The sequence below is a fragment of the Ipomoea nil genome, unplaced genomic scaffold, assembly GCF_001879475.1.
Source record: "Ipomoea nil cultivar Tokyo-kokei standard unplaced genomic scaffold, Asagao_1.1 scaffold3030, whole genome shotgun sequence".
NCBI lineage: Eukaryota > Viridiplantae > Streptophyta > Magnoliopsida > Solanales > Convolvulaceae > Ipomoea > Ipomoea nil.
The window spans coordinates 5,177,949-5,191,423 of NW_017619458.1; the positions used below are offsets into that span (position 1 = coordinate 5,177,949).

At 44.1% G+C, this 13,475-nt stretch overlaps 1 protein-coding gene across 1 annotated transcript; it reads right to left on the bottom strand.

Annotated features, from left to right (window-relative positions):
- Positions 1-11,310: 11,310 nt before the first annotated feature.
- LOC109163583 lies at positions 11,311-12,162 on the bottom strand. The gene has a single exon (XM_019312332.1). The coding sequence runs from the start codon at positions 12,160-12,162 to the stop codon at positions 11,311-11,313; it is 852 nt and encodes a 283-aa protein (XP_019167877.1).
- Positions 12,163-13,475: the final 1,313 nt, after the last annotated feature.

Below are 13,475 nucleotides of genomic sequence, written 5' to 3' on the forward strand. Positions count from 1 at the left end.
AGAAATTCAGGGAACAGATCCTATGCGGCGAACAAAAATTGATCTTGAGGGAGCCAAACGGCAAACGGCAAACGGGTGTCCTACCGCGGATCCCCCAAGAATTCAGAAGTCAAACTAGTAATCATGATGAAAATGAGGAAGTACCTGACAAAAAGACATGAAACCTTCCTTTGCTCGGTCGAGGATCTCGATGCCAAGAAAGTCGAGCCTCGGACAATCCCGGTAGTAGACGAGTTCGCAGACGTTTTCCCAAATGAAATCCCCGGGGTACCTCCACCCAAGGAAGTGGAATTTACCGTAGACCTAGTGCCCGGCGCTGCCCCTATCTCAAAACCACCCTATAGGTTGGAACCAAAGGAAATGAAGGAACTGAAAACACAACTAGAGGACTTATTAGATAAAGGGTACATACGCCCCAGCACCTCACCATGGGGGGCACCAGTACTGTTCGTCAAAAAGAAGGATGGAAGCATGCGACTATGCATCGACTACAGGGAACTAAATCAAGTTACTATAAAGAACAAGTATCCCCTTCCCCGAATAGACGATTTGTTCGACCAACTCAAGGGAGCAAGGATGTTCTCAAAGATCGATTTAAGATCCAGATACCACCAAATAAAAGTGGCCGACCCAGATATTCTAAAGACAGCCTTTCGGACCCGCTACGGCCACTATGAGTTCACAGTGATGCCCTTCGGGCTAACCAATGCACCCGGAGTATTCATGGATCTCATGAACCAGGTATTTCGACCCCACCTAGATGACTTCGTAATTGTATTTATTGACGACATCCTGGTCTACTCACAAGACAAGGAAGAACACGAGAAACGCCTCCTCACAACCTTGCAAACCTTGAGGGAAAACCAGCTATATGCCAAACTCTCCAAATGCGAATTCTGGAAACACAGCGTGACATTCCTGGGACACGTGATAACCAAGGAAGGGATCAGGGTGGATCCAACCAAGATCCACGCAGTCAAGGAATGGCCCACACCAAAGGCAATTTCAGAGGTCAGGAGCTTCCTTGGTTTGGCCAGCTACTATCGGAGGTTTGAACCCCATTTCACCAGAATAGCCCAACCCCTAACCAGACTCATGAAGAAGGAGATCCCCTTTCGGTGGGACGAAAATTGCACTTCGGCCTTTCAGGAGCTAAAAGAAAGGCTTACCACAGCCCCCGTACTAGCGCTACCCTCAGGGGTAGAGGGATTTGAAGTTTTCAGTGACGCCTCTAAAAAGGGGTTGGGATGCGTGCTAATGCAGAATGGCAATCTAATAGCATACGCATCCAGACAACTCAAAACCCACGAAGAAAACTACCCCACGCACCACCTGGAGCTAGCCGCCATTGTATTCGCCCTAAAAATCTGTAGACATTATCTGTATGGAGTGCTATCCAAGATCTACACGGACCATAAAAGCCTAAAATACATCTTCACTCAAAAGGATCTGAACATGCGGCAGCGACGATGGTTGGAACTCATAAAAGATTATGACTTGGATATTCAGTACCACGAGGGAAAAGCTAACCTGGTGGTGGACGCACTAAGTCGAAAAACTAGCCACTCCCTCAACACCACGTGGGTCCTGTCAGACGAACTATGTAAAGAATTTCAGAGGTTAAATTTTGAAATAGTGGAGCGAGGGCGAACAAATTTGGAAATCCACCTATTTAATCTTAGGATCATACCCACATTACTCGAAGAAATCAAAGTCGGGCAGCAACAAGATCCTGAGTTAGATAAAATACGACTCGACTTGGCCCCCGGGGTAAGGATGGGTCATTCAAACTATCTAATGATGGCAGCCTCCGCTATAAGGGAAGATGGTGCGTACCTACAACACACCCCCACCTAAAACAACAAATCCTAGAGGAAGGGCACAGTTCACCATACTCCGTGCATCCCGGAGGCGATAAACTATACCAAGATGTGAAGAAGTTGTTTTGGTGGCCCAACATGAAAAAGGAAGTCGCAGACTTCATGAGCAAATGCCTGAACTGCCAAAGAGTAAAAGCTAAACGATGCAAGCCCAAGGGACTCATGCAACCCCTTGAAATACCCCAAGGGAAGTGGGATTCCATATCTATAGACTTCGTAGGAGGTTTACCCACGACACCAACAAGGAAGGACAAAATCTGGGTAATAGTGGACCGACTAACCAAGACAACACGGTTCATTGCCATGAAAGAAACTTGGACAATGACACAACTAGCTAGGGCCTACCTGAGCCGGGTGGTGAAATACCACAGAGTCCCCCGAAACATTGTTTCCGATAGGGACCCCAGGTTCCTTCACAATTCTGGAAATCACTACAAACGGCCATGGGAACAAGACTAAGCTTGAGCACCGCCTTCCACCCCACTACTGATGCCCAGACCGAGAGGACAATTCAAACTCTTGAAGACATTCTAAGAGCCTGCATGATAGACTTCCAAGGGACATGGGAAGAACACCTAGACCTTATCGAATTCGATCTCTTACAACAACAGCTATCACGCAAGCATCCGCACGTCTCCCGACGAGGTACTATATGGTCAAAAATGTAGGGCACCCATATGTTGGGAAGACATGGTCAATCCAGTAACCCTGGGGCCACAATACCTATAGGACACCATAACGAAAGTCAAACGCATACAAGAAAGAATGAAGGCCGCCCAGGACCGCCAGAAGTCCTACGCCGACCTAGGTAGGAAACAGGCCGAGTTCTCCATAGGAGAGAAGGTTTGGCTAAAGATCTCACCCACTCGGGGAGTGATGAGGTTCGGAAAGAAGGGGAAGCTTAGTCCACGATTCATTGGTCCCTACGAAATCTTAGAGAAAGTCGGGAACCTGGCCTACCGCCTCGCCTTACCCGCCGAGCTAGAACGAGTGCACAACATGTTCCACGTATCGCAACTAAAGAAATACGTGCACGATGCAAATCACGTAGTGCAACCCGAGACAGTAAGCCTAGACGACACCCGGACCTACGAGGAGAAACCCGTAAGGATCCTGGATACTAAGACAAGAGCCACTCGCCAAAGGACCATAGAAATGGTAAAGATCCTCTGGTCCAATCATGGGACCGAAGAGGCAACATGGGAACTTAAAGACGCCATGAGGGAACGCTATCCTGAGCTTTTCATACAAGGTAACCAAGACGAACCCTTAGGATAAGGAAGGATGGTCGACCTCAGCAATCTAAGCTTCGGGGACGAAGCTTTCCGTTAGGGGGGGAGGGGGGTGTAACACCCTGTGTTACGGCCTCTAACTCGGACTAATTATTTAATTGCTTACCATTAAAAGAGGTTTAAATCCCTTTAATTAATCAAGAAGGGTCCACCATAGATCATGGACCCTTATCCGTAAACCAAACCCTTAGTCCTATAAGGAATAGAATAAGTGAATCCTTACCATTCAGACTATAGTTAGGACTCCTAAATATATATAAGGACTTAGGAGGCACCTAGAAATCCCACAATAATAGATTCCACCACACATGAATTCCCTGGAATTCCCCTGTCACCAAACGTAGGAGAAATCACGAGGAGGAGATCTTAGAGAAAGAACCTTAGTAGCCAAGGATTCTAATTAAGGCTAAAAGGTAACCCATGTCTCAAGAAAACATATTTTCCTTACTATATCTTCTTCATTGGCTTCCTTGATATCTGATTCTATGCTCGAGTCCTGATAAACCTATTTATATTGTGTTTATGAGATGATCTTGAGGTTTATGTGCTGATCTTGATACTTATGTGATAATCTTGATGATTCTTGATTCTATGATAAATTATATGAACGATCTTGTGTGTTAATTATGACTAGAACCCTAGGGTTATAAACGTGGATTTCGTATTGTGTTAACTCTTGGCATGTTTGGGTGGGATCTTGCATGTTCGGATGTTGAGTCTTGGCATGTTTAGGAGTTGTGTTAGGATGTATTTGGTGTGATTCTTGGGTTAAATCCGTTACTTGAATACGTGGTGTCGTCGTTCGTGTTTGAATGTGTCTGGACATGGTTTCGGGTTCCACGAATGATCCCGGGACCAAAATATTACATAGGAGTCAGTGGGGGGTAGGTGGGGGCAGGGTTACCCGCCACCTACCCGCTGCCCGTGCCCTCTTCCCAGTGGGCAGCCGGCGGGCAGGCGACTGCCCGCCGGGCAGCCGCTGGCTTATGATTCGCTGCCAGCGGGTGGCCCTCCACCCGCCGACCACCCGCTGGAATTTCGGTACGAGTCGTGATGTTTTTCCCCGTTTGATGTTTCCCCGTGTCCCGTTGTACCCTGTTTGTCGTATGTGAGTCTAGTTTGGTGTATCGGGTACCGTTCTTAGGATAAAAGAGTCTTTTGTATTTCATGCTAGTTGAATTGGTATCCTGTTGGCCTAGGAGGAAGGTGTATGATCCCTTAGGAGTGTCGTGAGTAGTTTGATGTGGTTTGTTAGGTATGAATTATATTAGGATAAGTGTTCCCCGATGATTCCCCCTCATGTGTTAATGTGGGTTGCATGTTGCTTGGCTTCTGTGTTAATTGTGCATGATACCCCAATTGGTTGTGATCAATTGGCTATAATGACCATCTGATGGGTTGAGAACCATTAGGTGTTAACCCAACCGGTTGCGATCGGTCGGCTATACAGGCAGTTGGATGGGTTGAGAACCATCGGCTGTTATATATATATATATATATATATATATATATATATATATATATATATATATATATATATATAGGGTTGCAGTCCATAATCTGGTTGCGATCAGACATACGTGATAATAGGGTTGCGGTTCACCGTTTGGTTGCAATCAAACGTTATGATATAAATGAGCTACGGTTCATCGATTGGTTGCGATCAATCTCCTTGTGCTGCGGTACAAGTAGGGCGCTGCGGGGCCATGTCAGAGCTATATGCACTGACACTTCGTGTATGGGCACGTGAAGGGTCCTGCGGCACCACCAAATGTGTAAACGTGTTTTATTGTTGATTGTGGCTGAAATAGTAATTGAATATTGATATGATTGATATGGAATAGTCTTCTGACCTTAGGGTGCATGCTAGAATCTTTATGTGTGTGATTAATTATATTGAATGTGTGTGCCATTGCTTGATTGAGTCTACTCTTGGTTTTAAATTAGAGTTTCATAAGTATATATGTATTCCGGCTTCAAAATGATTTTCCTTATATATCTACCTATATTGTACTTAACGCGTTGGAGTGGGTTACCAGCATTATTCGCTGAACAGATATATTTGTCTTTCAGGCACAGATGAGTAGCTCCGGAGCGCGCTAGTCGGACCCGAGGACATAGCTAGATTAGTTCCTTTATTGGCCTGCGTGCCTTGAAGTTGTACTAGATATTGATTTGAGGATTTCTGTTGTTTGGATAATTTAGCCTGTGCATCTAAGTTCTCCAGCTCAGATGTGGCATAGCACCCCGACAATTATGTTTAGTTATGCTCTGTTTGGGATTTGATAATAGAATTGCCTTTATTTCATAAACGTTAAAATTTTAAAAATTTAGGGGTGTTACAATTCCTATATGCCGAAACAGTCACTGGAATACCCAACAATCCCCATATCCGAATAGCCTCACCACTGTCCGCAAAAATGTGATATGCACTCTCGGTAGGGGTGTCAATACGGGCCGGCCCGCCTCATTAGGCCCGCCCCACCGCGGGCTTTTTATTTGGCGGGCTTTGGCGGGCCGGCCCGCGGGCTTGGAACTATACAACCCAAGCCCGCCCCATGCGGGCTTGCGGGTCTCGCGGGCTGGCCCGCGGGCCATCACTTAAATTTTTAAAAAAACATCAAATAGTATAAAAACATGTTAAAATCGCTTGAAATATGGCACCGGAAACTTTCATAAAATCCATAAACCTCGCCCAAATCTCCCAGATCGATACCGCGCGTTAGCAGAACTGTAGAAGGGTGATCAAAGCTAGGGTTCAACAGCACACTCGATTTCTCTCTCGGTTTCAAATTTTCCCTCTACAATTCCCGTCTGTGTATAATACATATATAAATATGTATGTTTGCTAGACTTGGAGGCGATTTAGTAATTCATAAATATGTATGAATTGATGATTTAGTTTTAGTAATTATTTGATAGAGTTGGAGGCGGATGGAGACGGGAGAACCGAAGAACTACGTACTCTAGGAATTATTGAATTAAGAATTGGCGAAGGATTATTGAATTATTGGATTTCTCCCCTTCTGCGTACTCTTAGATAGTTAGATCTACACATTGCCTAAGAATTAAGATATTATATATATGATTTTTTTTTTTAAAAAGATATTATATATATAATTTATTTATTTATTTTTTAAATATGACATGGCCCGCGGGCCGACCCGCAACCCGCGCGGGCTCTGGCCCTCCGCGGACCATGCCCGTTAGGCCCGCATTTTCGCGAGCCTAATTTCTTGCGGCCCTAACCCGCCCCATTGCGGGGCGGGTACGGGCTAACCCGCGGGCTTCGGCCCACTTTGACACCCCTAACTCTCGGGCACAGCCCTGCACATGTGACAAACAAGCGAACTGTTAATTCTCTTAGACAGTAGGGCATCACGTGTTGGCAAAAAAAACGAGGCAAGCTACCATGCAAAAAGCTTCACCTTGGGCGGAACTTCTGCATTCCAAAGCTTGGACCATGGCCAACTATCAAGTATTTCCCCTTTCAACCTATTATAGCATAACTTTATAGTATAATTCCCCTTCTGATCCCAAAACCAATACCACACATCTTGCAGCTTCCTAAGAGAAACCGGGATATTCAGGATCAGATTGGCATCACGGGTATTAAAAGTACTCCTTACTAAATTCACATCCCATCCCATACCTTGAGAGCTTAAAAGTGTAGCAACCGGTGCTTCATATACATCCGTCGGCACCGTTGATGTAATAAAAGGCACATCTTGTGATGGGAGCCATGCATGTCGCCCTACCGTAGTATCATGGCCATTTCCAATTGCACGCCTGCAACCTTCTCTAAGCACATGCTGCACCTCTAGGAGGCCCCGCCATGTGAAAGATGCGTTACTACCTGCAACAGCTCCAAAATAATAACCGTTATCGTGCCTTGTATACCCTTGCCACCAATGATGTGGGCTTGGTTATCAATCTCCAAGCCTGCTTTCCAAGCAGGGCCTTGTTCATCTCACGCAGGGACCTGAAGCCCATCCCCTCAGCTGTAACACCCCCGATTTTCAATAACTTTTTAAACCAATTAAAGCTTAGAAAAGAGATAAATTCTATTCAATAAGATTAAACAAGGTGGAAACTAACTAAACAAAACCGGGAGATGCTATGCCACACCTATATCAAACATAGGTGCACAGGCAGATACTACAACTACAGCAGTCTAACAATTCAACTACTTAGGCTCACAGGCCTCAACAACTATTAAAGGAAGAGATCTAATCTATATCTACAAGCCACTAGCGCGCTCTCCAAAGCTACCCAACCTGTAAAGCAACAATAAGAAATGGGACGACGCCTAGTCAGCGAATAATGCTGGTAACCCACCAATACGCGTTAAGTATTATACAAAAACATTTTCGAAACGGAATACTGTATATATCAGTTCAAAGCCAAAGATAGGAGTCAACCACAAAGACTCTATATCACTCACAACAAGGATAAGGGGAAACACATCCCATAACACATCAAGACGTGATAACGACAACACAAGAAAGGCTCAAGGCGTATTCTACCATCACTCAGTAGAATACCACCCGACATGCTCAACAAATGAGGATAAAGAAACACACATCAGCAACACATGCCTTCATGACATCACTCATCACGAATAGAGGAAAACACATCGGCAACACACGCCTTCGTGACATTGCTCATCACGAATTCAATAATCCATATACCATGGAGTCAGCACCACGGCTCGATTCATAGTGGATCAGTGTGGAGGGCTCCAAATCATCAACAATCATGCTTCACGTGGTCATCGCAGCGACCCGGATCACATGCAAGTGTCATCACAATGACAAGGACCGCAGCCCAATGGAAACAGAGCTAATAACTTTAAGTGTATACACCCCATATTGAGATTCCAAGCTCAACGGGTTAGTTACCATCTCTGGCAACGGGGATAAGTTTCCAATATTGCCCACAAGTCACAAGTAAAGTACCCAACGGCCATCCGGAGCTACACTACCGGTCCGTTCACACATAAGTCCCAACACTGTCCACTTTACCAGCTCAAACATCTCATCACATCAATCCATAGCCACCACGAGGACCACATCTGTACCTTAGTGATTAATGTCCCATACCATTAACCGTGCAATCAAGGTACAGCCAGACACACAACACCATCATAGGAATCAATCAACGGATCACAACGAAGATATGAAACCATACTCAACAAGGAAAGGATCACACTCCGACAACAACGATGATCAACACAAGTCATCATTCACAATAGGAAAGGAAAAACCACACACGCTAGCATTTAAACACCGAACTAGCATGCTTATCAAATGGGTAAACTAAACATAGTTCCGAAGAACACACAAAACTCACCATGGTTCAACGAATCACAATGTTGAACACTTAGCACGATTCAAGACACTAAAACCTACATGGAATCCTACCATATAGTTCTAGACATACGAAACATCAAGAAGACGCTCAAATAGTTCCACAAAAGAACATTGGGAAGTCAAAACATCAAATATCGAGTCAAAAGAATCACGGGGAACAAATTCCCGCACAAGCCAACATTGTACCCCGCGGGTGGGGCCACGGGTGGACCCCCACCCGTGGTTCCGCCCGCGGGAACCAACATTCCACGCCTTTGTACCCCGCGGGTGGGGCGGCGGGTAGGCCACTGCCCGCCGTTCCGCCCGCGGGTACCAAACCCTGAACAAATAATCCCTTCGGGGATTTTCAACACCAAGCTCAATTCAAGTCCAAAACATGCCAAATCTCACCAACCAATGGCATACAAAAACCGTAAACACAAGCTCTAGATATGAATTTTCACAAGACAATGCATAAACACTCACATTTCATTGCAAAATCACATGTAGAATCCAAGAAATCATCATATAGGTAAGAAAAATAGATTTTGTAGAGCATGGGTTACCTCAATCGTTTATCCAACCAAAAACAACGTCAACTTAGGCTCAACTCATAAAACCAAGCTACTGGGAACCTGTGAATCAAACTAGATCTCAACTATTAACACAAGTACTAATTAAAATTAATTAAACTTATAAAGGGGATTTGAACCCTAGTTTATCTTAAGATTAACCATACCTCTTACCAACTAACCTAAGCACTTCCTTGTTAACTTAGTCACAACATTAATACACTAATAATTAAGCTCATAACAACCAAGCTTATAAGATAGAACTAATAACTAATTACTTTAAGCTTATCAAGAATCAAACCCTAGCCAATCCCAACACTAAACACAAGCTTAACCAACTAAGCTAATCAACCACATGGTAACTTAATTAACATAAAATCTATTTAACAATACTAAACCAACATAAGCCAAGACAACACCTCACCTCCTTCCTCGATCTGCCATGAAGCCGAGCCAAATCCAATGCCAACCACCATCCACTAACGCAGCCTCCCACCATCAGAGACGTCGTCGGAGAGACTCCCACCGCCATCAATGCTGCCTTGCCGGAAAAACACCCACCACCGTTGCTACATGAAGAAGGTGGCAGCGGGTGGTTGCTCGGGAGATTCACCACCCGTGGCCTGCCCACTGCTTGTTCTTCCTCGCCGGAGTTGCTGGTCTGAAGGGCTTCACGTCGGAGAACAGGGAGACGCCGTCATTGCCTTGCCAATAGCTGCAAAAGCTCTTTCAGAGAGATTAGACTTACTTCAAAAGTAAACTCCCGGAGTTCTCTGCCTCGCCGGTGTCACCATCCACAACTGCCGTTCTGCCTGACCTGCTCTGTTTCGTCACATCCGCCGGGAAAAGCTACTATCTCTGTCTCTTCGCCGGAGCTCCTCTCGAACTGTCACCGCGCCCGGAAAGAGGAAAGATGATCGTTGCTTTGCCGTTAGAACTCGTCAAACCACACTGCCAGAACCATCCTAGGCTCGCCGGAGAACTGCCACCACCGCCGGCCCTTCTCTGTCTCGCATCGTTGCCGGAACACCACCTGTGACGCCGGAGAACCCCTTGTTGTCACTAGCCGTTGTCTGGTTGAGAAGAAGCAGAAGAACGAATGGAGGGTGGAGGTTTTGGTTTCTCGGCTGAAGAACAATATACCATATATATACATATACACATTTTATTTATCTAACTAGGATAGGTTTCTATTATTTAGGTTGAGCTTAGGCTAGATTTGGGTTGGATTTGAACACTTTGGGCTCACAAAATAACACACATATATATTTATTTATACTCATGGACTTGACTATTTGGGTTCAAGACTCATATAGTAAATAGTTGTATTTTTGGGCTTAAGGCATTTGGGTACAAAATACTGGTTCAACATACTAAATAGACCCGAGCCCCTTTCAAAATAAATAGCTATATAAATATTTTTATTAAAAATATTTAATATCGGGACTATAATTTATTTTAGGAAAATACGGGGGTGTCACACCACCTGCTTTCGGAGCTGTATAAAACGGCCACGCCCTCTATCGCAGTCCTTTACCTTCCCCTACACGGCCAGTCTACCAGTATTCATTCATCAGCGTTTCTATTTTCTTGCAAAGCCCCTCGGGCAGTAGAAACACCATCATAGCAAAAGCCGACATCGCTTGGATTATGTTTTTCAACAACACCTCGCGCCCCGCTCTGGACAGGTATTTTGCATTCCAACTCCCCACCTTCGTGAGAATCCTTTGTTTCAGAAAACATAGGATCTGTGTCTTTTTCCTCCCAACTAGTGAGGGTAATCCCAAGTACTTGCCCGCAGTGTTCCCCTCGGTAACCTCCAACAACCCAGTCACGGCATCACGTATAGGTTGTGAAACATTATTACTGAAGCAGGCCATTGACTTATCATAATTTATCCGTTGCCCCGATGTTCTTGAGTAGATATCCAAAACATCCTTCATACACTGAGTTTCTTGGGCATTTGCACGCATTCCTCATTCGCATCCATTCCTCCTGCTCCACCCATTCCTCATTCGCATCCTTCAGCTTTGAAATTTTATTCCTCCTCCTTCTCGACTTTACTGAGTTATGAAAAAACTTACTATTACAGTCCCCGCCCTTATACCAGTTCTCTTTCACTCTCTGCTTCCAATAGATGTGTTGTTTCTCTAACAAGAACAAAAGCTCCCGCTCTGCATTCTCATTCCCATACTGCCCAAATCATGCCTGGGTCTCAAACATCACGGCTACAACATTCAATTCGGACCAGCACATCCCGGCCCACAGTTCGTTCCCAGCTTTGTGCTACCACTTCTCGACACCTGTCCTCTCTTAACCACATGTTATCAAACAGGAACCTCTTCTGTCGCATAGTATTCACTGTTGCCACTGGGGTCAACAACAGTGGCATGTGATCACTATAGGTACATGTTAGCGAACACGCTTCAGCCCCATCGAACATAGTGTTCCAATCCTCTGATACTAAAATCCGGTCCAGCTTCTCTTCGACCATGTTAACCGCTCCCCTAGACCGCACCCAAGTGTACTGATACCCAGTAAAGGGTAAATCTTGCAGCCCACAATCAGCTACCGCATCACAGAACCCATTTATGCACCAAGGTGGATGAGGTGCTCGTCCACGCTTCTCAGTTTGGTGCATGAGGTCATTGTAGTCCCCCATCACCACCCATGGCATGGTGGATTGTGCCGCAAGATTACGTAACATCTGCCAGGATTCTCTTCTTCTCGCTTTATCCGGATAGCCATAATAGCCTGTAAAACGCCACACCGGGGCTCCCACATCTAGACTCAATGTCGTATCAATGAAATTATCACAATAAGCAGTTACCTGCAAGTTGATTGAGTTCGACCATAGCATAGCCAAACCCCTCCTATGCCCCACAGCATCTACCGTAAACACATTATCATAACCCGTCTTCACTCTCACTTGTTCCATTCTATTTCTATCCACAAAGGTCTCAATCAAGAAAACAACTCTCGGCCTCTTCGTGCGGATAAGATCCGCCAGTACCCGAACTGCCGTAGGGTTGCCAAGGCCTTGGCAATTCCACGATAGCAGAATCATATCTCACCGAAACTATTTCCAATAATAAAATATTTTAATACTTATAATTGAAATTATGATACTTACGATTGTCTACAATTTGACCTGTCATTTCACCGATAAAGATCCGTGAGACGGTCTCACACAAATTTTTACAAATATAAATAAATATGAGTTAATACCATATGGGGTCATTCTAGTATAGTGATTTTACCACGTTTAATCCAAAACTTTCAAATTGGCCACCCGTAGTCATTTGACTTTCAAATTGTTACCATCTTTGGTTTAGGTTACCACCCATGGTCCTTCAACTATCAAATTTTAACCACTCGTGGTCTTTTCACAAGGACCACGACTGGTTAAATTTTGAAAGTTGAAGGACCATGGGTGGTAAACTTGGACCACAGATAGTAACAGTACAATTTGAAAATCAAAAGACCATGTGTGGTCAATTTGAAAGTTTAGGATTAACCGTAGCAAAATTAATATATTCGAGGACCCCATATGACATTAATTTAAATAAATGTTGTTATAGTTTATATGCAGTATCGAGATAAACGTTTCAACACCTTAGATATATTGTCCTCAAAGTACTAGATACAGATAAGCTGGAAGACTTAGCTTTAGTACGTAATTAAATTTGGTCATCAAGTCCAGTTATGTATGGCTATGAAAATCATGCATAAACCAATCATTTTCCATTCACTGTATGCATGTTTTGATCCCATTTCTTGGGCCCCTAATTATTATTACTTCCTTCACTACAAAATTATATTGTTCTAGTATTTATAGTTGTTGGGTGAAGGCTTAAAAGGTTGAGTCTAATATTTTGCAATCAAAACGTGACACCGATTGTTACATAAGTATAAAGAAATAAAATTGTGTTTTTTGTTACTAATTATAACTTTTAGTGTAGTTATTAGGACTAGTATTAGGACTCTTGTATTTGAGTCCTAGTATGACTCCCTATTCTAGTCTCCCTATGATTCCTCTTGTATATATTCCCTTGTCTGCACAATTGTAATCAAAGTTTATTCTATACAATCCATTCAGTTCTCATCCGGTATCAATTAGCTAAGGTTCACAATAAATCCAATGAATTCGTGAGAGGTGATGATTCTGGACATTATGCCAATTCTTGCAATTCTATAAATAATATTATTGTCTGAAGTTGCTACTGCCCACCACCAAGATTACTTGCAAAGTTCTGACATCAACGAATGGCGATCGTAGATGCCGAGAAGGAGTTGCTAAGAATCCAAGATCAGAGGCAGCATCAACACGTTTGCAACATCACAAATTTTTTCGACAATATTGATTCAGACTCAATCACA